The sequence below is a fragment of the Cygnus olor genome, chromosome 2 (genome assembly GCF_009769625.2).
Source record: "Cygnus olor isolate bCygOlo1 chromosome 2, bCygOlo1.pri.v2, whole genome shotgun sequence".
Taxonomy (NCBI): Eukaryota; Metazoa; Chordata; class Aves; order Anseriformes; family Anatidae; genus Cygnus; species Cygnus olor.
The window spans coordinates 62,276,365-62,299,923 of record NC_049170.1 but is presented as its reverse complement, the minus strand read 5'-3'; the positions used below and the strand labels follow the sequence as shown (position 1 = coordinate 62,299,923).

The 23,559-nt window shown below is 38.0% G+C and overlaps 1 protein-coding gene across 15 annotated transcripts in view; it reads left to right on the top strand.

Annotated features, from left to right (window-relative positions):
- PDE1C (phosphodiesterase 1C) overlaps nt 1-23,559 on the top strand; it is a 318,847-nt gene that overhangs the window by 138,655 nt on the left and 156,633 nt on the right. For 7 of the 15 annotated variants that reach the window (XM_040546314.1, XM_040546316.1, XM_040546321.1 and 4 more), the window contains one exon: nt 3,545-3,607. The exons of the other annotated variants lie outside the window; for them this stretch is intronic. In XM_040546314.1, the coding sequence (XP_040402248.1) occupies nt 3,545-3,607 (63 nt within the window). The remainder of the gene's footprint in view (nt 1-3,544; nt 3,608-23,559) is intronic. 15 annotated transcript variants of the gene reach the window in all.

Sequence of the window (23,559 nt, the reverse complement as noted above, 5' to 3'; positions counted from 1 at the left end):
TTATGATTAACATCTGGACTGATGTATATTGAGAGTTGATGGGGACTAGTTAGGTGAATGAACTAGTAAAATTCCATGTGCTGAAGCAAATGGGGAAAACAGGGTAAACAAAGACAAGACTAGCTTTCTCTGATGCCTACTTTCTAATGTCTGCATATTATGTCTTAATTTGGAAAACTATTTTAATGTAATAAAGGCAAATATTAGAACACTGACCTGTTTCTTTTGCCAGATGTTGGTTGAAAGGATGTAATTTGGGTAGCATCTTCCTTCAAAGCATCATACACACACAGATACAGTAAAAGCTTTCAATCTGAATAAGGAATGTGTTACCCAGGCATCAGATTTTATAAGCTTATGATAGGTTTCTGTCTGTGGAAGGAACTCAGCTTGAGGAACAGGTATAGAACATAAAGGAAAGCATGAACTCAATAGGAAAGACAAGAAGTTAATATCTGGTTTGAAATAAAATTATTGACATTTGGTAATTTTGTATTTTCAATGCATTAATAATTGACATTCATACTTTGGTTGGGAATACACAGAGGAGTATTTCAATGGCTACTAAGTTTGTATGAAAAGAAAACAAAGACATCACATGAAGTTAGTTTAACTATACTGAGGCTTTTCTCTTTTGTAAGTAAGACGTCTAACATACATTTTGAATAAGAAGGTACTCAAACAGCCATAACTATGCATTTAATAATTCTGTTTCAGTTCAGCAGTGTTTCCCCACACCACAAATATTTTTCTTGAATGAATATGTTACTACTGTTCTCCTGAAACTGAATTGGAACTCAACTCACTGAAAAGTAGAAAGCTTTTTATTTGATGAGAAGAATAGGTATCAGAGATCTGAAGAAGGACTTGCAAGTCTGGAAGCATGTCCGCCAGCTCTACCAACTAGTCTAAAACATTTAATCTCGAACAGAGGTCTTGATATAATTACCAAAGCATAGACATCCTGAGTTGTTTCACAAAGCCACATAGCCTCTGGCTTCAAAAGCATGTGGGTCTTCTTTAGGTCTTGTGTGCCAAGCCTTTTGCTTCAAATGCTGAGGGCACTGCAAACATCATAAGTATGTTTAGGTGACTGATTGTCACCCATATTAGCGTGTGAATTCGGGCTGAAATACAGTTGAAAACTGTGTTTTGCCAAACAACCAGGCTTCTTGTAGATGGTATAGAGACATCTTTTTGAGTATGTTTAAGTCTTTATAGAGGACTTTTCAATGCAAGAAGAAACACTGCTGGCTAAAATGTGAAAACTTGATGTGTTCTGCCTGCTTCAAAGGTTTAAAATGTGTTAACTGATACATAAAAAAAATCTGTTGTTCAAAAGCTATTTTATCTCAACTTACGTATAGTGTGACAGTCTGTTTTCAAGCAATGTTGAATGTGGATTTCTACACATGGCTCTTCTAATCTACGGTGAGGAGATACTGGCAAAAATATTCTGGGAAAGGCACCTTTCATCTGCAAGGATATCTTTTGGGCAATTTTGACCACCACCACCATCTTACAAAGGAAAAGAATGACCAAGCAAATAAGTGAACGTTGACTGAATGCTCTTTGAGTTAGGATTGATTCATTCTCAAAAGCTGATGTCTTTGAAGCAGAGCTATTCGGGGGAGAACCATACAGTGGATAATTGCTCAGGTCTAAATGGAGCTCTGTGACTGGATCAATACATAGAGATCTCCTGGTAGTTTTCTTGCATACCAAGTGTGAGAAAGCTTCCAGAAGATCATCATCTTAGAAATGTTCACATTACATATTTAGTCACTGGTGAAACTAACAGTTGTGACTGAAGATACCTTAAAGCTGTTTTTCCCCTTGTGCTTTGAATAAGTTAACTGTCTTCCTTCATGCTGACCTTTTCTAAACCACGCTAAAGCATGCTTTGTAGACAGCACATGGCCTCTTTTTTCTTTTTTTATTTAGTGTGTATTCAGCTTGATGAATACTCAAAACTTCTGACTAAAACTATACATGATAAGAAACGGAAGGAACCCACGTGAAGAATGCATCCAATGCAGCAATTTTGTTTTCCATGAACTACTTACTCTTGCATGGGACTGCAGCACCTCATTCTGTCACTAAGAACAGCAGTGACATATTATTTTTCATGATACAGAGAGATAAAATAATCTCATTGTGGTAAGTTAGCTTGAATTGTCACTTCACGTTGCTATGCCTGAGACATTTGTTCAGCATCTGTTTACTGCCTGGGTCTTATCAACACTTCCCAAGCTGTACTGTTTGGAAACCTTAGTCTTGAAAGTTTGCCAGTACTCCTGAATAGTTCCAGTAATATATACGTATTGTTTTACTACCTGCTTTTTGACTTCAGTAAGGAGCTACCATAGACCACAGGCTGAGTGGCATAGGGAGAGTCTTACAGGGATTCAGTGGTATGACACTGGTATCCTTTCCGAAGGATACAGCAATAATAAAAGGGGAAAACAACCTAGGCAACTGGGTAGATTATGAGACAAAGCAATTATATAGATCTTCAAAGGATCAAACAGCTCATCAACTTGAACTTACAGTGTCCTGAATGGAAATACGTACTTGTTTTAAAATTACACTGGTTCTGTTTATCAGATAGGAATGTTATTATATGGTGTGAATCATCACAGAGAATAATAAGCTACAGACCTTGCAGAAAGGAAGTTGCCCTTTCCGGAAAAATACATTTGCAGGGAAGTATTGCATTTTAGGTAGTATAACCTTGCCTAAAACTCGTATTTCCCCTTTGCTTTGTTTGTTATGTTTAACATTCCAGTCCTCTTATTTGTTATTTTGGGGATAATCAGCTGCAGGTTTGCAGCTCTGTTGGAGCTTCTTAAAATGAATTAAAATTCACTTTTAATATTAGTTCAAAGTACCTCTAAACCTCAGCTAAACAGTTTGTTAAAATTGATAGGTCACTTTTCACCAATTATTTTATTATTGTTAATAATTAAAATTATCTAGTTAGTCTTTTCTCATCTGATATTTGAATATATATATATATATAAATCCCTTGTATCTACTGCTAGTCTAGTAAAATATCATAAAAATTACTTTGTCTGGATGTTTTCCACTTACTCCTAATGTTATGTAACAGAAATAAATTAGAGGGGAAATATTTTGTTATTTGGCACTTCTCAGATTATGAAACAGTGTTTACTCACTTAAAATATTGAGCTCATTCCATGCAGGAATAAGTCTTTAAAAGGTATTATTTATGGAAAGAAACAGTAAACTTCCTTCAGATTTTAAAGAATGATTTTTAAAATATTAAGGGTCAGTGGTGAAACCTTACTGAAACTTCACAGGCTGCTTAAAATAATTTATTTATTTATTTTTAAATCCAAATGCATAAGGATATCCAGCAGCCTGCAATCAACTCGTTAAGAGTTATTTATTGTATCTTAAAAAAATATAACATATGCTGTTCTAGCCTGTATAACAGCATTTGGAGTTCAGACTGGTTTTTTACCCTACAGAAAGGTACTGTGAGAAATGCTGAAGAGCTGATGGACTTTCTTTATTTCAGGAGCTTGTTGTGGGAAACAGTCATCACATTTGAGCGACTCCACAGTCTGATAATTCACATACGGTCAGTTACTGTGTGCATGTGTGGGTGTGGGGTGTAATAGGGCAGGCAAAGGCAGGATGACAAAATTTTTGCTTCGGTTTTTGACAAGAAGCTATTTATGTGGCTTTAAAGAGAAGGAAATAAATTAGCAGGTTGAAACTCTGGCTCTTAAAAAATTCCTACTGATTTCAGTTTGAACTACATTTCCCACTTAGGATTTTTGGAGGTCTGTTCTCATCTGTCTTTCTTTCCATCCTTCCCCTGGATACTCACCCCTCCTCCTGTAGGCTATAATCAGGACCGAACAGGACGACTGTAAGGACATGGTCTCCAATACCACATACAAGACAATTCAAATGCATTTTGAAATTAGTTGTATTGTATTAGTTGCATTGTAACTAAGCAATGATGCTTAGTCAGAGAAATTATTTCTTAGGCCTTCATTCTGCTCTTATGCTGGATCCTGATTTCAAAATAACCATCCAGATAAAAGGATATTTTATATCTGAATAATGAAAGAGAAGTGCAAATGAAGGGTGGCATGCTGAGGTGTGGGGATGGAGCTAGAGCTGACCTGGTAGACTACCACCAAATCCTGCCTGTCTTAGAAATACTGCCTTTTTTTTTTTTTTTTTTTTTTTTTTTTTTTTTTAACAGTCTCAATTTCTCTGTACACAGTCTGTTTCATACTTTAGATTAGTTTTCTTCTCTCTGTGTTTTCATTTAACTCACTGTATGTACTGGAACTCACAAGGGTAATTGCCGAAAGGTCGAGTGGCTTTCAGGATGGAGTTATAAGCAACTAATACAGGTATTTGGGACTAAAGCTGTAGCACAACTGTTGAGTTAGATAAGTAACAGGAACAGTCTCCAGGCCTGAAGAACTAACAGTCTAACCAAGACAAGCCCAAAACAGCAACTCACACTGGGAAAACCTGAGGAATGGGAAGAATTTCTATTTGCTTTGTTCATTCCTGCTACGCTGTCAGTTGCTGCCTGTTTAATATTATTAGGGGTGGTTGTTTTCACTATAGTGTTTGGCTTCAAGTGCCTAGTTGATTTTGTTAACAGCTCTTGTTAAGAGTTGAATTCATCTTGCCTAATTGTTTTTGTCTGCCAAGGGGACATTTAGTAGAAGTTGACTCTTCTGAGTCACCCTTCACAGATGAACTGTAGAGGGAGCTTAAAGAGAAGAGCTTGAAGAAAACAGTAAACATCTATTCAGATGGCCAGTGTTAGGTGATGTGACTCCAACCCTGTTTTGCCATGCTCATTTCTACAGGCCTATATACATACATGACACAGGCTGTGGGGTTGGGACTGTATACCTGACCTTATATCTCATAAGGCTAGCTGTTCGTTCATTTAGTAGGGGACTTTTTTTTTTTTTTTTTTTTTTTTTTTTTTTTTTTTTTTTTGTGGAGTATTATAAGCATAGGAGTATTGTCCTTGTTTAGGTAATGGTAGATTATCTAGAGTTTGCTTTTGTGCTAATTTGTCTTAAATATAAGCCCCTTTAACACCTGTCTCATGTAAATGCATGTATTCTTGACTAGAAAGGAAAACACTTATGTTAGTTATTGCATACATGTGGAAAAATTTATTTACCACTGACTACCAGCTTTCCATTGCAGACAGATCTGCAATTAGATCACTGAATTAAATAATTCTTTTCCCAGAATCACAGAATTCTTCAGGTTAGATCTCAGGAGGTCCTGACACCAACCCACCAACCCCCTGCTCAAGACAGGCTCAGTGATGAGCTCAGACTAGGTTACTTCGGGCTGTATCCAGCTGGGTCTGGAAAACCTCGAAGGATGGATCCTGTACAAACCCTCTGTTCTACTCCCTGGCTCTCCTCAGGTAGAAGTTCTTCACCCCCGGTTGGCCCTCCAGTGCACATATCAAGAAATTATCCTTGACAGTATCCAGAAATACCCTGGTTTGTCTGAGAGGACCAGCTCTATTCTTTGTATTCCCTGAGTACTTTTCCTGAATAGCACATATGCCTGTCCATCACAGCATGCCAGTTGTGCACCCCATTCCACCATGTCTTTTATTCCAACCTTGCTGCAGTTTGGTGACTAGTTCCTCTTGTTGTCTTTTTTTTTTTTTTTTTTTTTTTTTTAAACAAGCAGGAGGATGTATTTGTGTCTGTAAGTTTGAAACAGGTACCTTTTGCTTTACTTTTAACAGTCCTGGAGTGTCTCTCATTTTTTCTGCTGCACCATCAACTTTCCAACCTTTGAAAACTGTGGATTGTAATATCCCTCCCATGCCATTCCTAGTTTAGAACCTTTACTCCACTTTGTTATGGGGATCTCAGCACCCCTTAATACTCAGTGAGGACCTCATGTCATAAAATACCTGTCTACAACACCAGTTGCATAACCAGGCAAGTTGCTCTCTGCAGCTTCCTGAGGAGAAGCAGAGAGGGAGGTGCCAGTCTCTGCTCCCTGGTAACTCATGACAGAATGTGTGGGAACGGCACAAAGCTGCAGCAGGGAATGTTCAAACCAGACATTAGGAACAATTTCTTTACCGTGAGGGTGCTCAAACACTGGAGCAGGCTTCCTAGAAATGTGGTTGATGACCATGCATGTCAGTGTTTAATAAGCATTTGGACAACACCCTCAATAATATGCTTTAATATTTGGTTAGCCCTGAAGTGGACTAGCAGTTGGACTAGAAGATCTTTGAAGGTCCCTTCCAACTGGACAATTCTATTCTATTCTATTCTATTCTATTCTATTCTATTCTGTTCTGTTCTGTTCTGTTCTGTTCTATTCTACTCTATTCTATTCTATTCCATTTTACTCTATTCTATTCTATACTATGCTACGCTATGCTACGCTACGCTACTCTTCCATCCTGGAAACCATCATGAATGCAAAAAAAAGTAGCTAAATAAATTCAAATAATTCAATCTCCTAAAAAATTATTCTTGAAGCATGTATCAAAAGCTCTAACTAGCTATACTTCATTATCCTTACTAAGTAGTTAAGAGATGATATAGTTGTGTGATTACTGTATTCGAAGATGATGGATATAAACAAGATATGTTCATGTGTTGTTCATGCTGGGGTAATTCCATATTCCGTATCCGAGACCTTGATTCTCCCACTGCACTGAGCAATGAAGTCTCTTATTGCATTTTGTTTAACCAGTGGGACTGTCAGTTTTGGTCCATTATAGTTTCTGCTGCAGTCGATCTACCTTAATGTTATTTAACCATGGATGCTCCTGTGGTGTACAAAAGTGAATGGGTATTGCAGCGTATAGCACTCCTCAGTGTCTGCCTTTGGCGGGAAGGAGTTGGTCTTATATATTGCCTGTTAGCAGATCTTCCTCCAAAATTATCAAATCAAGGGGAAGCTGACAGCCCATGCTCTTTAAAATTGACATCCCTATATCGCTGCAAGATATTGATTGCACAGCAAGTTTATAGCGTTCTTTTTTTTTTTAATTTCAATTGCATCCAATTTTAGGATAACAGATTCTTTTATACTCCTGAATTCTTACAAATGTAATCATTAATAAATTCGTAGTAGTTCTGTGGTATGCATGAACACATTTACCATTTTGCAGTACCCCTCCTCCATTCACAACAACCTCACAACTGCAGAAACAACACACAATGTTGTTTTCACAATTTTACTGCCCTTCAAATACACTCTGTTTCTAGATTACCACCTCTGACTAGACTGATTGAGTACTTGAAAATTTCTCTTAAATGCTACAGATTTTTTTTTTCTCCAGAATCATGTTGGTCAACACAGAATTTCTGTTATGAAAAAAAAATCTAGTTCAGGATAGCATTGTGAAGTATATAGAGGAAAGGTAAATTAGAGGAAAATGGTTGAGTGATTAAGTTACTCAGTTGACATACAAGAAAGCCATGTTGAAGCATCTATACTAGGTTACAATCTTGCTTTCACAAAACATTAAAGAAAGTTTGATTTCATTCCTTTGTGGCATTAGAAGTGAACTTCTGAAGCTTTGCTTTTCTTTATTTTTTATTTCATGACTCAGTTTTCTTGTTTTCCAAACAACTCAGTCTATGATAAGATACTGAGCTTTTCTAGTGTTGGTACAAGATGTTTTGGCTGTACGTTTCAGTCTGAGATGCAGATTATGAATATTCTTCATATATGTGCAGTGTAATTTATTCAGGAGCACAATGGCAAGAACTGGAATGTAATGGAGGCAGTAAGGATCAAAACCACCTGGATATCCACTTACACTGGCAGAAATAATGGAGAAGCTTTCACAAGACTTTTTCAAATCACTAGCTGGGAAATTCTTTTTAATGATGGCTCTCCAGTTTGCCAGACATGTCAGTAACAAAGATATATTGTGGTGATGCCTGTCCAGGCTTTTGCTACATACTGATACTAGTAAATGAAGTGGAATCACCTTTTTTGGATTGGTGTTGGTTGTATATGTCTTGCAAGTAGTTTGTAGGTTAAAGGCTTCTTAACTGGTGTATTGCCTTTTGCCTGCTTTTGCATGGGAACTCTGACTCTGGACAGAATTCATGGAAGGATGAGCTCTGCTCAGCCCAAAAAGGTAGTCAGAAAGGAAACAGATGGGACATAATATTCAAGAGATTGAAGGGCTCTTCTGAGAAATGATGGGACTCCCACCCTGTGAATGTTGCATTTTCTTGGTAACTCTCTGTGACAAAAGATAGAGCAGACAGAAGAAGATTCTACAGCCTGGTGATGAAAATGATGAGGCTTTGGTGTGAGGAAAGATTAGAAGGATGAAGACCATTTTATTTAAAGATGAGATAAATCAGACTGGATATTTTAGTGTTCTTGAAACAGCCAATTTTATAGAGCAGGCATTAGCTCTTTCCCAGAGTATAACAACCAGAAAAGAGGAAAGTAATAAGAAGCAATTCTTTCAATGCGATAAATAACTCTGTCCTATCAAGCTGTATATTTGTAAACCAGTATCAATAAGGTAAATAGTTCATTAGGATTCACAGTAGTACCAGCTACTTCTACAAAGAATGAGAACAGCTGCAGTTAATTTATATATAATAAATGTTTTCTGAAGGCTATAAACTTTGGCCATCATCTTACTGATGTGCTCTGCACTTTGCTTTATGAGCATTTTTTGCCAGTTTTTAAATATGATCCTATCTGAAGGGCAAGATGTGCTAAGAGAGAGAGACAGATAAGTAGTTAAGCAGTCCAATGCTCTTCTTAAATCTGTTTCTGAAAGTGCTATAAGAAAGCCAAGTTTGCTGAGAATTGAATGAGGAACAGCAATATTATATTGTACCCATGTTCATTTTATATTACAGCATCCAGAACTACGGTGTGAGAAGTCAACCCTAGGGACTACAAAAACTTTTTAAGGTGATGATGGAGACTCCATTAACATTCTGCACATTTTTTTTCAGAGTATACTTTTCTTTCCTTTTTTTTTTTTTTTTAATCTCTCTGTTAGATTAAAAGACAAAAATATTAAATATTTTTTCTTTTCAATATACAGGATGATTAGAGATGAACTTCTCTTTGTTAACTATGTAATCACTCACTGTCATTCAGATATGAATTTGATTCAGCTGAGTGATTTTTAAAGAACGCATGCATGAATTCCAAAGTGAAATGTATTTCTCTACACTGATCTAAGAAATACTTTTATTTTGTTAATAGGAAAGGGAGAAAAAGTGATGAGAAAAAAAAGTCTGTCAGCTTGTTGAAAATCACAAGTGATCCTATACTGGTTTGATTTAATTGTAGTGCCAGCAAACTTTTTTCATTAAAACTTTTCAGAAAGTAGCAGTCTGAAAGAGCTGATTGCATTGCGTATCTTTAGCTAATACTGTATGGCAGAAGGATGAAATGAAAAGAGAGCAAACTGAAACCAAGGAAAGAAAAGGTCTTGGGCAAGAAGAAAAGGAAAAATGCATGTATTTGAATGTTTAACTCATTTTGCTGATGTACAGTAAATTTCTGGACATTTCAGATGAATTGATTTTGGATGATTGGATGTATTACTGAATGATAAAAAGTTTCAAACTTAGTCTCTCTTTCAAGAAAATGACTGTGGAAATAACTTGATACATTTCTAATACATTTTGTTTTTCACTCAGACTGAGTTCCTCTCAATCGGTCTACCTGGTGCCTTAATACTTGGGAAGTCCTGATGCTATAAACAGGGCTTCACGCAGAGTGAGGTATTATATGCCCACAGCAGAATGGCAGAATCTAATCCCTGCATTTTACTAAAATACAAATTGAGTTCTTTTTAGGGTTTTGATGTTTAATTTCATTATGGACTCATTGCCTCCAGTCTGAATGATATCATGGCCCAGACTTGGGGAAGAGAAGGGAAATTATTTTTCAATGAATTTTAGGGATAAACTGTCATTAGATGCTTATAATCACATTGCACTGGCTTTGAAGGGAGGCTTAAGAAGATGAATTTTGCACAGTGAATGGATGATGGGCATGCAGATGACCTATTAATTTCCCACTTTGTGAATTTTCAAATGAAATAACTTTACCTGACAAATGGTCCAAATGAGTCGGAGGTAGGTGACGGCTAAAGTAGAAGTTAAATGTCTTAAGTGATATTTTATTGTACTAATCTAGTCAAAATACCATAAGTAACTGCAATATTAAAGGTGCATGTAGTATCAGTCAGAGTCTGGAGGGAGGAACAGTATATTTTACTGGATCAAAATGTGACAGAAAATGAAGAAGCCTTTAGGCAAACAAGCCTGCCTTCAGGTACCTCTACCTATCTATAGGTATCTATAGGGCCATATCTCTATGGCCCTGTAGCTCTTTCTCCTTCTATCACAGTTGCAAAAGTGTTAGTTCCACAATTCAGAATAAGGTGAACCACTTCTTGGCATGGAAATAGTCATTGGTTAGAGCAGCAGGGGTCAGAGTCACAGATTAGTCTCTCCAGCTAGTGTTATTAACTTTCCAAATGTCACTCCTTATTCATTTCACCTACTTGAGTCTGTCATGTCCTTTTGTGCTGATGATTCTGAGAGCAAGTTTGATATACAGTGTATAACAGATGGGCAGCTAAAGTAGCTGACTGGGATAACATTTTAGCTTTCTGTAAGGGGCATAGATTCTTTTCCTCCAAACATTGTTTTTTCATCCCATAATTGCTCACATGTTGTAGGAAACCCATCTAAGTTAAACTGTCTAGGTCTGCATGGTTGAGAGAACTGGGCAGAGGTCTGGGATTTCCATCTTTGCAAGTCTATGAAAAGCTCATCTGTCACCTATGAACTGAACATGTTTGGCTGTACTCATCTCCATCTGAAAACTGGAGATGGATTGTTGCTAAGTAAACTCAGCATTTGTTTGTAGGGAACAACCTATTGTGAAGCATGTGGGGCACAGACCTGTAGCTGCAATATTCACACTTCCACTCTTGCGAACTTGCCAGGCTAAGATTGATTTTTTTCTCAAATGCAGAAATTTTAATAAGTTAACTTTTCAGTGCTTCAAAAGAAAGAAGGTTTTAAAGTTGCATTTTAAAGTGTGTACTGGATAATATGGTTTTGCTTGTTTTTTAAGGAAAATATGAGAATGTTGGGAGAAAAAGGGAGAAAAGAAAGAAAATAGCTCAAGTCAGTTTTACAAAATGTGTATATGACTCATTTTAGGATTGACTGAAGCCTCTGTGCTCAACATCCAGATTGTGCTCTGTTCTGCTAAAGGCTATTTAAAAATGATGTTCTAAAGTCTGTCCAGCTTGTCCAGCAATACCACAGTTGGATAATACAAATGAGAGACTGGCTGAGAAGTGAGGAAAAAGGAAATTGAAATGGTTGGCTGTATGTGGTTTTCAGGCCATTCAGTGAGCTTGCTGTGTATATGAATGTTGCAAATTCATGTTAATGCTCAGTAGGGTGAAATCTGGAGACACACCGTGCCTTATTATTTTTCAGATTTTTTGCATCTTGACTTGAGATAAATTGATTCATGTAGGCTAAAGAATAGTGTTTCATGGCCTAAATATCCATTAGGGAAGTTTTATATACGTGGATATCCACTACTGACTAACTGTAAGAAGAATTTTGGATAGATTTGGACATTGACCTATATTAGGATGGCAGTTCTTATTTTTCCTTGTTGGTAAAAAGCAAATTGGGTGAATGAGGACTTCATTTACACCATTAAACAAATGTAGTTTATGATGAGTTGTAAAGGCAAAGTTTAAGTCTTCTCATGCAATAAAGTAGTTCTTTATTATGCTTGGGATCAATTAGGAGACAAAAGGTGATGCTTAGAAAAGATATTTTCATCAAAAGGCCCAGCGTTACTTTAGTAATTAGAATCCCTGTGAGTTAATATCACACGGATCTGAAAAACATGTTATTTGTTCATATTTATAGACAATCTCTTAGTGCTTCTGTATTGCTTTTGACTTGCCCTCTTTTTAAATGCTTGACAAAGGGGCCAAGTAAGCCTCAAGTAGAAACAACCCTTTGCACTGAAAATAGATCTCCCAAACCGCCAAGGTTAACTTTCTTTCTCTTTCCTTGTTTTTCTTTCCCTCTTACCCTCTCCTTCCTTCCTTCTTTGCTTTCTTCCTTCCTTCTTTGCTTTCTTCCTTCCTTCCTTCCTTCCTTCCTTCCTTCCTTCCATTGTTTTTTGTTTGCTCTACATGAAGAATCTCATTTAAAATGGTGTAATAGAATGGCAGAGTTTGCATTTAAAAACTGTTCTCTTCCCATGGATGTACCAATTCTCTTTTGCAGCTCGCTATGTTATACTAAGTGTATAATCAGTTGCTTTTGGCCACTATAGAGAAGTGGAAGGCCAGATTGAAGCTATTGATGACATCATGTCCATAGTGCTTTGTAACTCTTGTGAAGTTTTCACATTTTGAGAGTTGCCACCTATATAGTTTTGGAATGCCATAAAAAATCAAACATCTTTGACCTAGGCAGAGTTAAGAGAGTTTTTGTTTTGGTTTGTTTTTCAAGTTTTATGTAGACTACAACTCTTAATTTCTGTGAATTCCTTTTATTTCTACCTGACTTTTGCTTCCAATTTGAAGATAGGGACTTCCACAGGTATTATTTGATAAGTATTCCAGCTATAATAAAGATGCAGTGCCATCAATTCATTGCATTATCAAAAGACCAATTGCTTAATGTACTTGAATTGGAACTTGCTTCAGGCACAGTAAGAAAGCAACTCTGTGATGAATGGCAGTTAAAGTTAAAATTGAATATGCTGCTCTGGAAAGGTATATTGGCATTTGCTTTTTGCTTTAACTGCAGAATTGTTTCATGAAGAAAAGATTGAGTCTAATAACAATTGGGCTTGCTTTGCATAATATTGTCTTATCCATGCTATAAATCTTTGCCAATATCAGATTCACAGGACACAAAGCTCACAGACTCCTCAAAGCTTATTTGTGAAAATGCCAAGCTTTGAGATTCTGAAATGAGGCTGCTATTAAAAGATGCTAAATAGGCTTTTTCATTTTTGGTATTATTGAGAAATAGCTTCTTGTCTCTACCTCCTCTCTTTAGGAATCATGCACATAGAAGGTAGTTGTGAGATGTATTGGAAACTAATTTGAGTTTTTATATATTAAAGGTGTATATACAGCTAATCTAGCAGTTCTCACACAGCTTCTCTTGAGATTTTGCTATTGTCCTCAATTGCAACATGTCCAAATATAGCATACTTGTTGAACTTCAGAACTTTCATTTTCACTTGATAAAAAAAACAACTACAAAGCAGAGGTAATTTATTTTTTATGTCTGTCTTTGTTCTGGAATAGTGAAATTTTGTATTTCATTTTTTCCTTGGTAGTCTTGTATTGAAACAAGCATGTTCCTGATAGCACTTACTATAAAGGAGGCTATATCAACCCTCCAGAGCTTGAGAATGCTTTCTGCCACCTAGCTCTCTGTGTGCTTTGCAGCTGGGTCCTATTTCAAGTTAAGATAAGACTTGCATACGATCCTTCCCGTTGTGCCTGGTTTTCCATGCAAAGGGCAATCCAGCCTGGGGCAGAAAGTGTTTCCTAGCAGCTATGTTGTGCATCAGTTTGGCATTGTATGAGAACTCGTCACTCTTCTAGTCTGAGTTTCTCCAGCTGATTAGACCCATGTGTTCTGTGTTATTTCTCTACATTCTGCTCCTGAATTTTGAGGCATGGGTTGTTGCACACATTAGCAAAACCAAGACTAGCAAAAAGGTACTGAAACATGTCAGTAGTATCATCATTCCAGTCACTTTTTCAAATAATAGCCATTACATGTACCAGAAAAAAAAAATGCCCCGTGCCTTCAGAGATAGCATTCTTTGTAGTTTTTCAGTCATCTAGTTTGTCTTTCATTTAAGAACAGTGTTTGGTATGCTTGCATATATATGTAGGCAAATTTCTCCTTTCCAGTGCTGGAAGAGTAAGTCCTGTAAGATTTGTAATGAGGGTCTCATTTCTAATGAAGTGTTCAGTGCAGCTCTGAGCCCTTTTTATTAATAGCTCTTGTAGAGCAGTTTATAGAGCAGTTTATTATTTCTTTAGATCACTGCTTATGTGAAATCATTCTTGAAGTATATATGAACAGCTAATGTTCATAGACTCTTTATTGTGTACATTTGATATCAACACTGATTATAAACTCATATGTCTTGTTGGAGCTTTCAGAGGAACTGGGTTGCCTCAAGGCCCCAGCACGTTCAGTGACACAGTTCTTAGAGAGATCCCTGGGAAAGACAAAGATTTTAGCAACTGCTCATAGACTTGAGCAGCTCATAGATTGAGCAAGTGCTCAATACTCAAAATGCAAGTCTCAGAAAGCTTAAAACATAAAGCAGAGGTTTTAAAAATAAATCAGAATGTTTATGCAAAAAATGCAGCGGCTGGTGCCATAAAACACATGCCTGATTTTTGATGGGTGGAAAGTCTCCCAGCCAGTCGGTTCCATTTGGATCCTGGCCATGTAAGGGTGATTTGGGATGGAAAGGGCTCTAGACAATTTGGCATGGAGGTCTCTGGCTGCAGTTTTGGATAAGTCTGTGTGTCAGAGAAGGGCAGGAGGAAGGTTGTCTGATCCCTGTGTCTGGCATTTTCATGGGAGGGTCTCTGAGTCACTAGCAGATGGGACTACCTTGTCCTGGGGAGGTGACTCTATTGGGGCGCCTTTCTTCATCATTACCTTTTCCTTCTCCTCCTCAGTCTCTCAGGCTGGGCTGCCTCATTTTACTGGTCTTCTCTGTACCCGTGCAGAGATTTCTGTCCACTTTGGAAAGTGTCAGAGTGAGTTTCTACCCTTCAGCACATTTGTCAGGGTGCGCAGAGCAATCCTTTAAGAATGCACTGTGAGCTGGGTTGCTGTTTCAGGATTGCTGTATGCAGGAATACAGGAGCAAAGGGTACAGGTATAAAAGCTACATGCTGTTTTTGCTTCTGATGCAAGTGGCTGAAGAACTCAAATTTCCACCCCCCCCCCGTGAATTAATGCCTTCCCTACCCACACCCGGGTCAAGCAGGTTTGGAGGTGAACAGAAAGGAGTGTAGATTGTGAGGACAGCTACAAATAAGCCATATGGTTTATTTAAGAGAACTGTCCTGAAGGAGTGACACAGTAACCTTGCTGTGACCTTCCTCATTGCTGCTGGCTATTACACAGAGCATTTCTAGAATTAATCTGGTGCTCTGACTCAGCCGGGCTGACGTGGTAGACCTGCTGTAATCAGTAGAGGAAATTTGCTCTCACTTGCAAGCTAGTGTGTAGGATTTTCCTCCTTTTTAATAATGTGTTATGAAATGTGTCTCTTCTTGGCTCCTTCCCTAACAGAAGAAGAAAGCTCAAGGATTTTCCCTGTGCAGTCCTCTTAGCAAACTCTTAACAGAGAGGATTTTAGTACTGATGATTATATACAGTGCTAGCGGTGTCATTCAAATTGGAGCAACTGTTCCGCATTTGCTAGTTATGGTGGCTAGTTATGGTGCACTTAACCTGCATAAGTACTGGCAGGACTGGAGCAGGTGAGTGTGGAGTTACACATGGGTGCTTTTTATTTTAATCCTCAAGGATTACTGCACAGTTCACTCACAAAACAACAGCATGAAGAATTTTGTATGTAAGTATCGATAACCATGGCACATTTGCACATCAACTGCACCTTGATTGCAGAGTGGCTATGAGCTACATATGCCATTGTGTTTCTTGGGTTCATTTGGTGGATGTGGTTTGCCTGGGCAACACCAAGGTAAAAGTGGAATGCCACTTGGCATTCCCATACAGTACTGCTTTTATACGTTTAGTCCTGAAATACAGTATATGGCTTCTCACCCTCCAGCAAAAACCTTGTCTTGATGAAAAAGAATCAGGAGTGAAAAACTGAATGGTTATTTTCTAAGGCTTACGAAGGGCTGTTAGGAAACCATCAAAACAACCTCCTCTGTGTGAACTGAACCAGATTTAAGTTGGCAGAAACCAAATGACAATCCATAATTTACTCAGCTCCCTTGCCCATCCGCTCCTCCGCACTTACAAAAACCTTAATCAAAATATTTGAAGGTAGTTGACAGAGCTGAAAGTGAGTAGCTTCAGTCAAACAAGAAGAAATTGGTGTGATGTTCCAGATACTTTGCTTCTATAAATGGACAAAATATCTCATTAAACTCCAGTGGAGTTTAGCTATTTTATATTGGCTGAGAATTTAGTACCAGACATTTTACATCATACTAATTATGCATTAGGCACTGCTTTATGACTGCTCCAGCATTTTGATGGAAACAGATTTTAGAATTTTGGTTTGGGAAGTGCAAAACACTGCAGATAAAACTGCCACTTTGAACTCCGTCACTGACTGCTAGGAAAAAGGAATTGGCTGCTATTAGGAATAGCCGCATAGCACCCAGAGACTGTAAATATCAGAAGTTGATGTTTCTACCAGAAGAGTTTACATTTAGTGGCTGAACTGTATGTGCTGGTAAGATGCACAACAAAATTCCCCCTGAGCACATCTTTAACTAGTGAACCCACCAAGGCATGAGCACAGACTCACAGGTGCTCATGCTGTAGATTTGTCCTATGCTCATTGCCTTCCCCACGGCATTTTTTTCCACCATATAAATATCAGTATGACCCACATCTACTGGTTTTAATCAGGTAAAATAAAAAAAATGCTATTATCTTTTTGAATGTGTTATACTTTATCTGATTTACAGAGACTATGGCACTAAAATTTCTAATTCATAGATGGTTGTATAACTGCTTGTTTTTTTTTTTTTTCCCTACTTGGTATCATATTTATTATTATTTTATTGTTAGGCTTTTATTCTATTTACACACTTCAGACTACAAATGAGAGTCATGGAGTCATGTTTATGATTTATTTCATGGGTATAAAAATGATGATATGCAATAATCCTCAGATATAGTAAATACTTACAAAGACACATCACTACACTCTTTCCATTAATGTAAAGGTTGAGCATGCTCACTGGCGTAATTACTACCTTTTCATTTTCCCCTAGAAATGTAATCATTAAAATTAGTTGACAGAAAAATCTTAAGAGACCGCTAAAACAATAAGCATGAAATAAAGAAGGAAAAACAAACAAACAAACAAACAATTTTTCCCTCTTCCTTCTAAATGTTCAGAAGAAAACCATTGTTTCTCATGGAACCTCTGTCCTACTGCTTCTGCTAGAAAATGTCCTCAGTTATGGATGTCAAAACAGAGATGCAACTGGTGCTAGTGGGTATGCTTGAAGGCACATTAATGGTACATTACTGAGATGACAGATTCATGATTATTTTTCACCATCCTTTATAATGTGATGTGTGTGTTTTTAATGGACTCATGCTTTATTTTCATCTTTGCTTTCTATCCAAACATATCAAACTTTTGGTCTGAAAATTTCCAATATTCATGACATTTTTCCTTGGGCAGCAGGTAATATCTAGTGGATGACAAATGACCACATCATGGAAAAAGCAGACAGGCAGCTTATTCGCATGTGAAAGAATTCTTTTTATATCCCCTCTATCTTTGCACTGACAAAACATAAATATACATGCATAGAACTAATACAGGCTCAATCTACCCCAGTTGGTGGAAGAGGCGCACTGCTGTCTGCGGATATGCTGTTCCTGGACAGAATGATTTCCTCGAGGGATTTATTCAAGGGATTCTTTGTCACAGTGAAGCAATGAAGCTTTAGGCTTGTCACGTGGTGGGAAATGAGGATGTCTCTGGCCAAATGGTCAGCGTGCAATGAATGGGATTTGTCTGGTCCGAAATATTGTAGGAGTGAATGTCTTAAAATAGAGTAGAAACGCTGTCTAATTTGTAGTCATCAAAGCTCTGATCCTAAATACAGCTGCAAAAATCCCTGTATTGAGCAGAGGGAGTCCTTTCATGGGATACAAGCAAGGAAAGCTAGTCACGGAGGGGTTGGGTGTCTGTGAGAGAGCTAGAGCTTCTCTTGCCCCCACAGGGAGAGGAGGACCCATGGAAAAAATGCTGAACCACATAATTCTTTCAGCAATTTCTAGAAAATACATTTCAACTTCATACAGAGATTTAAAACAAGCAAGGTGAAGGTTCGGAGGAAAGCAAGTTTGTTGGTTTTGGCTCTTGCTGGCTTTAGGAAGATAGCCGGAGGCATGGGGGAAATAAAGTGACAACCTGAAGATCATAAAACTGGTCAGGAGACCCCAGGCCTCCCGGACTTCCATGCCAGCACCCCATGCGTTGGCCACACACGTGCCAATAGATGCAGAGTATAAAATATAGATAGACATATGGCACTGTAGAGCTGGCACAGAACAGGAGCTCTGTGCAGAGCAGATGTCACTGGGAAGGTTAGGTCCACAGCCCACCGTCCTTTCCTTGGCATTGACATTTTCTGCCCAGAAACTGTCCGTCACGTGTGGTGGCAGCATGTCCTTCTGACAGATGGGTGTAAATGTGTGCAGCTTGGAAACCTAGTTGAGCATCAGTCACCTCTATTCAAGAATAGTGTTGCTGACTAAGAGGGACATGGAAAGCTGCTCTGTCACATTTTATTTTTTTTTTTGCCTGTAGTTTACCTAAGAGGATGTCATCTGTGCGTCTTCACCCCCTGGTCTCTAGTATTGTGCAAAGCACGTGAGGTATTTGGTTGTTGTTCAGGTGGCTTAACTGTGGAGAATAGAAGTTGTTGAAACTGTGGAAAAAAAATACAGCAGGGCTTATAACCAAAAGTAGCACTGAAAATATGCTAGCTGCTTTCCAGTGCAGCTCCTGCCCTAGAGATTCCAGAGAGGAGGGAAAGGGATTGCCTAGGATCAGAGTGATGGCAGGCTCATGTCACCTTAGGTACACAATTTTCCTTCCACAATTTAATCCTCTTTCTTTCTCAGTTTTGCTTTCAGACAATAATGCAAATTCATTATTCATGCAGTAAATCAATAATGCTGATGAGTGGGGGGCTTAATAGATAGTACTTTCTGGTGTTGTAAAAATAATGCTCCCTGAGAAAAAAGATAATAGTTTTGAAGATGGGCTTAGTCCTGCATTCTGAATCATCATACAAAGCAATATATGCTGCTGTTCTAAACTTGCTCATCTGTCTATATTGTTTTGGGGAAAAAAATAGAATGTTGAAGAGCTACTGAATACACTTAGCATGTACTCTGCATTACATATTCAGATGGCATATTTCTATTGTAGCAGGATTTAATCCATGTTTTTTTATCTTTTCTCTTTCTTTTCCCCTAACTCCTGGAGCATGATGTAGTGAAACAAACAGATCTTTTTTTTTTTTTTTTGACAAATAGTTTCTAAGTGGTACAGTACAGTATATCCTGGAAATTAACATTCGTTTACTTTAGGTGGGTTGTTTATGTAACGCTTTTTCAACACTGTGTCACATTCTTCTTTGCTGTATTCAGACTAGTTGATTTCTCACTGGTCTCTTGCCATATTTCAGCGAATGTTTCTCTTAAATTTACTTCTTATCATTTTCTGAGCAATAAGTGTGTTCTGGGAGAAATCACTGCAGCATACAATTCCAGCAGACCAACAATGCCTTCGATGACTTACATTTATTACATTTCTTGAATCCTTCTTTCTCCCAGTAAAACACTATTTGGACTACAGATTTCTTTCTCCACCTTTAAAGGCTGATGCTGTTGCTTACCTCTTAACTAGCCACACCAAATTGTTCAGTGTAACGGAGGCTGAGAAAGATTAAAGTGTTGCTATCGAATAAATGTTGTGCAGCTGTTGATATTTCATGCACAGAAGAGTCCTAAGGCTTCCTATTTAGATAAATGGTATTCTGAAAGCAATCACTGCTACTCTTTGCCAACACCAAGTTCTGGGAGGTAACAAATAGCGCTTTGATGTTCTTGGGATCAGCCTGTATGGTGCCATATGCCAGCCAATTATCTTAGTGTCATTAAGCACAGAACTAGTGTTTCCCACATGCCCGGATCATACAATTAGTGTACTTATGTGAAATGGGATTGCAACATTGCATAGAGTCAGAGGGTAGACCTAGTTTGTCCAGCCAAGTTTCAGTTTGCCAGGAAAAAGCAACTATGTTGTTGGTGGCCACTACAACCAGAAGTGGAAGCTCTTAGCTCTGCATCAGTCTATGTATCCTAGATTCATAGTAAAAATTAGGTTGAAAGAGACATCTGCGAGCCATTTATTTCAGCCTCCTGCTATATCTCCTGATCTCTCAAATGTGATGTCATCTACAAACTTAGGATGCATTATATCCAATAACCCAAGTCACTGATAATGATATTCAAGAGGATCTCCAACCACTATAATTTGGTGTGTTGGGTCTACCCATGTCTACACAGAACTCAGAGTGGGCTAAGTTCTCCTTTCTTTTGAGTGAGTTTATAGCCTGTTTGAGGGAAGTGAGTGTTGAAACTGCTATAGTAGCCACATTTAGAGGTAGTCCAGGTAGAGCTGCAACAGCATGACTGCAGCCAGAAGGAGCAAAGGGTTGCTGCACAGCAACTGGAAAACGTGGTGCTTTCCTGAGATATGCTGGTGTTTTTCTGAGCAATCCCCACTTGCATTCTTTCTCCTTCTGGGTTGCTTTTTCCTTACCTCCCCTTGAATACCACCTAGTTTTAAGGAGTCCAAGTGGTTTGTATTTATAGTGGGAGGGAGAGGATTCTAGGGAAACTCTAGGGACTTCTGGCTGCTGTCAGTTTTACAAGAGAGGAATCCAGGTTAGGTGAAAACTGTAGCTGAATGACTCTGAGGTCAGAGGAGGAAAATGGGGCAGGAGGAGGCAAATGACATCAGTGTGGGTTGTAAAACAATATCCATCAGTGGAACCTAGATATCATGTAAGGGAACCCCAGTCTTCATGATGGACCACTACTGCAGCTCTCTTGTCAGGGTTGCAGCAAGAGAAGACAGGCACTGTATTCCTCCTCTCTTTGTCAGGCCATGTTTATTTTTGCTTTTCTCTGAGCTGTCTGCCTCTTACTTAAATGTTTGATAATTAGAGGCTGTTGTGCATAAATGAGTGGTTGCATTATGATTATTTATTGCATAAAGCCCCATTTATTCCCACATTCCCAAACAACATCTAAATTTCCTGTTACTCTTCTACATCTGTTGTTCATTATAGTGTTTTCTAGTCAGATGTTTCATCTTTCTTGGAAACATGCACCCTGAGCACATCTCTCTTTTTGTGCATGAAAAAGGTGCGCAAATGAAATCCTCTGGAGTTTTGAAGACATAGTACAACAAGTACATGGGTGTTTCTGTGAGCATTTTTAATACCAAGTAACTACTGACCTTTCTGACCATCTCTTTCAATGGTAGTTGTCAAACACAATGGCCTTTTACTGGAACCAATGTAACTGTCTGCTCTGCAATGTTTGAAAGTAACCTTTTCTGAAAGTGGTGATATTTTAGGAGTTGCTTGACAGACACCATTTTTTCAGAGGTTTACTTGTGCAAGTAATCTCAGTTGTCAATAGATGTATCTATCTGATTCAGCTTTGGGCTGTGGAACTGCTACTACTCTATAATAACTGCAAGCAAAAATGAAGATTTTTTAGGATCTGGAGCTTAAGTGTGTGGTGGCATAATGTTTCTAGAGAGATTAGATGCATCCTTATAACAACAAAAGGTCTTGTTTCCCTTTCCTCTATATAATTCATTCTCTCCATTTATGTATTTCTAGGGAGCAGTTATTATTTAAATATTTATCTTCCTGCTCTTTTAATCACACCTTACTAGAAAAATAGCACTCATTATCATTTGTTCACTTGTATGAATTGGACTCAAGATCATTACAGAATTACTCTCCTGTTTTAACAAAGATGTCAAACCAGCATTTCTCTCACCATTACACAGTGAGAAACTTCTGATGGCTGCTTATGTCAAGCTGTGAGAGTGATTTTAAAATTAACGGGAATGTAAATTATATAAAACATTTCTCATTTGTCATGTCCATGAAAAGCCACCATGAATTCATACATGCTGTGGACCTGTGTGAAAAATCTCTTGTTCCATCACCTAGGTACTATAATTATTATTTCTTTCTGTGCGTAATCTTATGAATGACTTAGTGTAAATAAGAATATGTAAGTCTAAATTACAGACTTTCATGCCATTAAATAGTAAATCTTTTGGTCATTATGTGCTACACATACAGAGGAGTCCACCAAGTGTCTTAGACTCAAAACTGAAAGCAAGTACAAAGTAGAAGTAAACAAAGTATTAGTAAAAGAATATGACTTTCTAATGAGATGATGTGAATTACAGCAAAGCTAGCTCTTCACATTAATTCCACATCCCCACCCCTCCTTATTGCTTTGAATTCAGCTCTCTCATCTTCTGCTGCTTGACACATTTGCAATCCTTTCATTCTGGTTAAAGTTGTGTGAATAATTAGGTTATTTTTGTTTTGCCTTTTTAATTCCATCGCTGAAGAGAAATATTTTTGGGGAAAATGATTTTTGTGCCAAACTGAACGTTTTACTTAACTCAAAAACACTTTGCTTCTGATCTGTTTTGCTTTCCCAGAAATACAGTAGATTTTCTTTTAATGGACATGAAAAGGTTTTACTTTAGAAATAAAATGTTTCTGACTTGTCAGAAATTTTCACTTACATCTTTGCATGTTTCAGATTGACCGGAATTTCACATCAGCTTTCCTGCTCTGGAGCAGCAGTTTTAAAGTGAATCAATTCTCTTTTCAAAGGGTTTTCTGTGCTTGTCTCCTAATAATTATTCCACACAATTTTATAAAGTTGCTGTCAACTTACAGGAGCCTTCTCATTATCTATTTTACCTACTCAGTCACTTTCTTCAGAATGTCTCCATGTAGCCCCTCAGGAACTACTCTATCCACTCTTGGGCCTTCTCTTTATTTTTTATAGCCATGAAGATGAAAAGCCTAACAGATGTGGAAGGTGTCCTCTTTCTCACCTGCAGGCTGAGCAGAGATGGGCAACTGTGGTGCAGGTCTCCCACACTGCACCACCCTGGATTAGAGGCTGATGTGGGGTGAACTTAGAACCCTCCCTAGTGGGAACAGGGCATTCAGCTCCATCCTGGACCAGCCTGCGTTTCACTTCACCTAATTTCTCATTTGCTGATTTTTGCAAGAGAGATCTCCTGTCACCTGGAGCCTGGGCTGAGATCCTTGGACCTGTTTCACCTGAAGGTGATTAAGGAAGATGCTCTCCATTGAAGCACTGAGTCCACCTGGCAGACTAAGACCCATTTCTGCAAGCTGTTCAGAGAGAATTCCCACTGAACTCGTTACCCATGCTGTACCTTTCTTCTTTTTATGTTCCAAGGCAGTCTTTCTAACTAGACCGATTTTAATATAGTGGTGTATTTAACTGAACAAGCAAGTTTATAAATCTGTCTAATATTATGTCAACCTGTCATTTCAGCTCTTAGTCAGGTATTGATTTAGCGACCTCTTTCTTTCTTATTAATCAAGCCATAATCTAGCTTCTTCCATCACTTTAG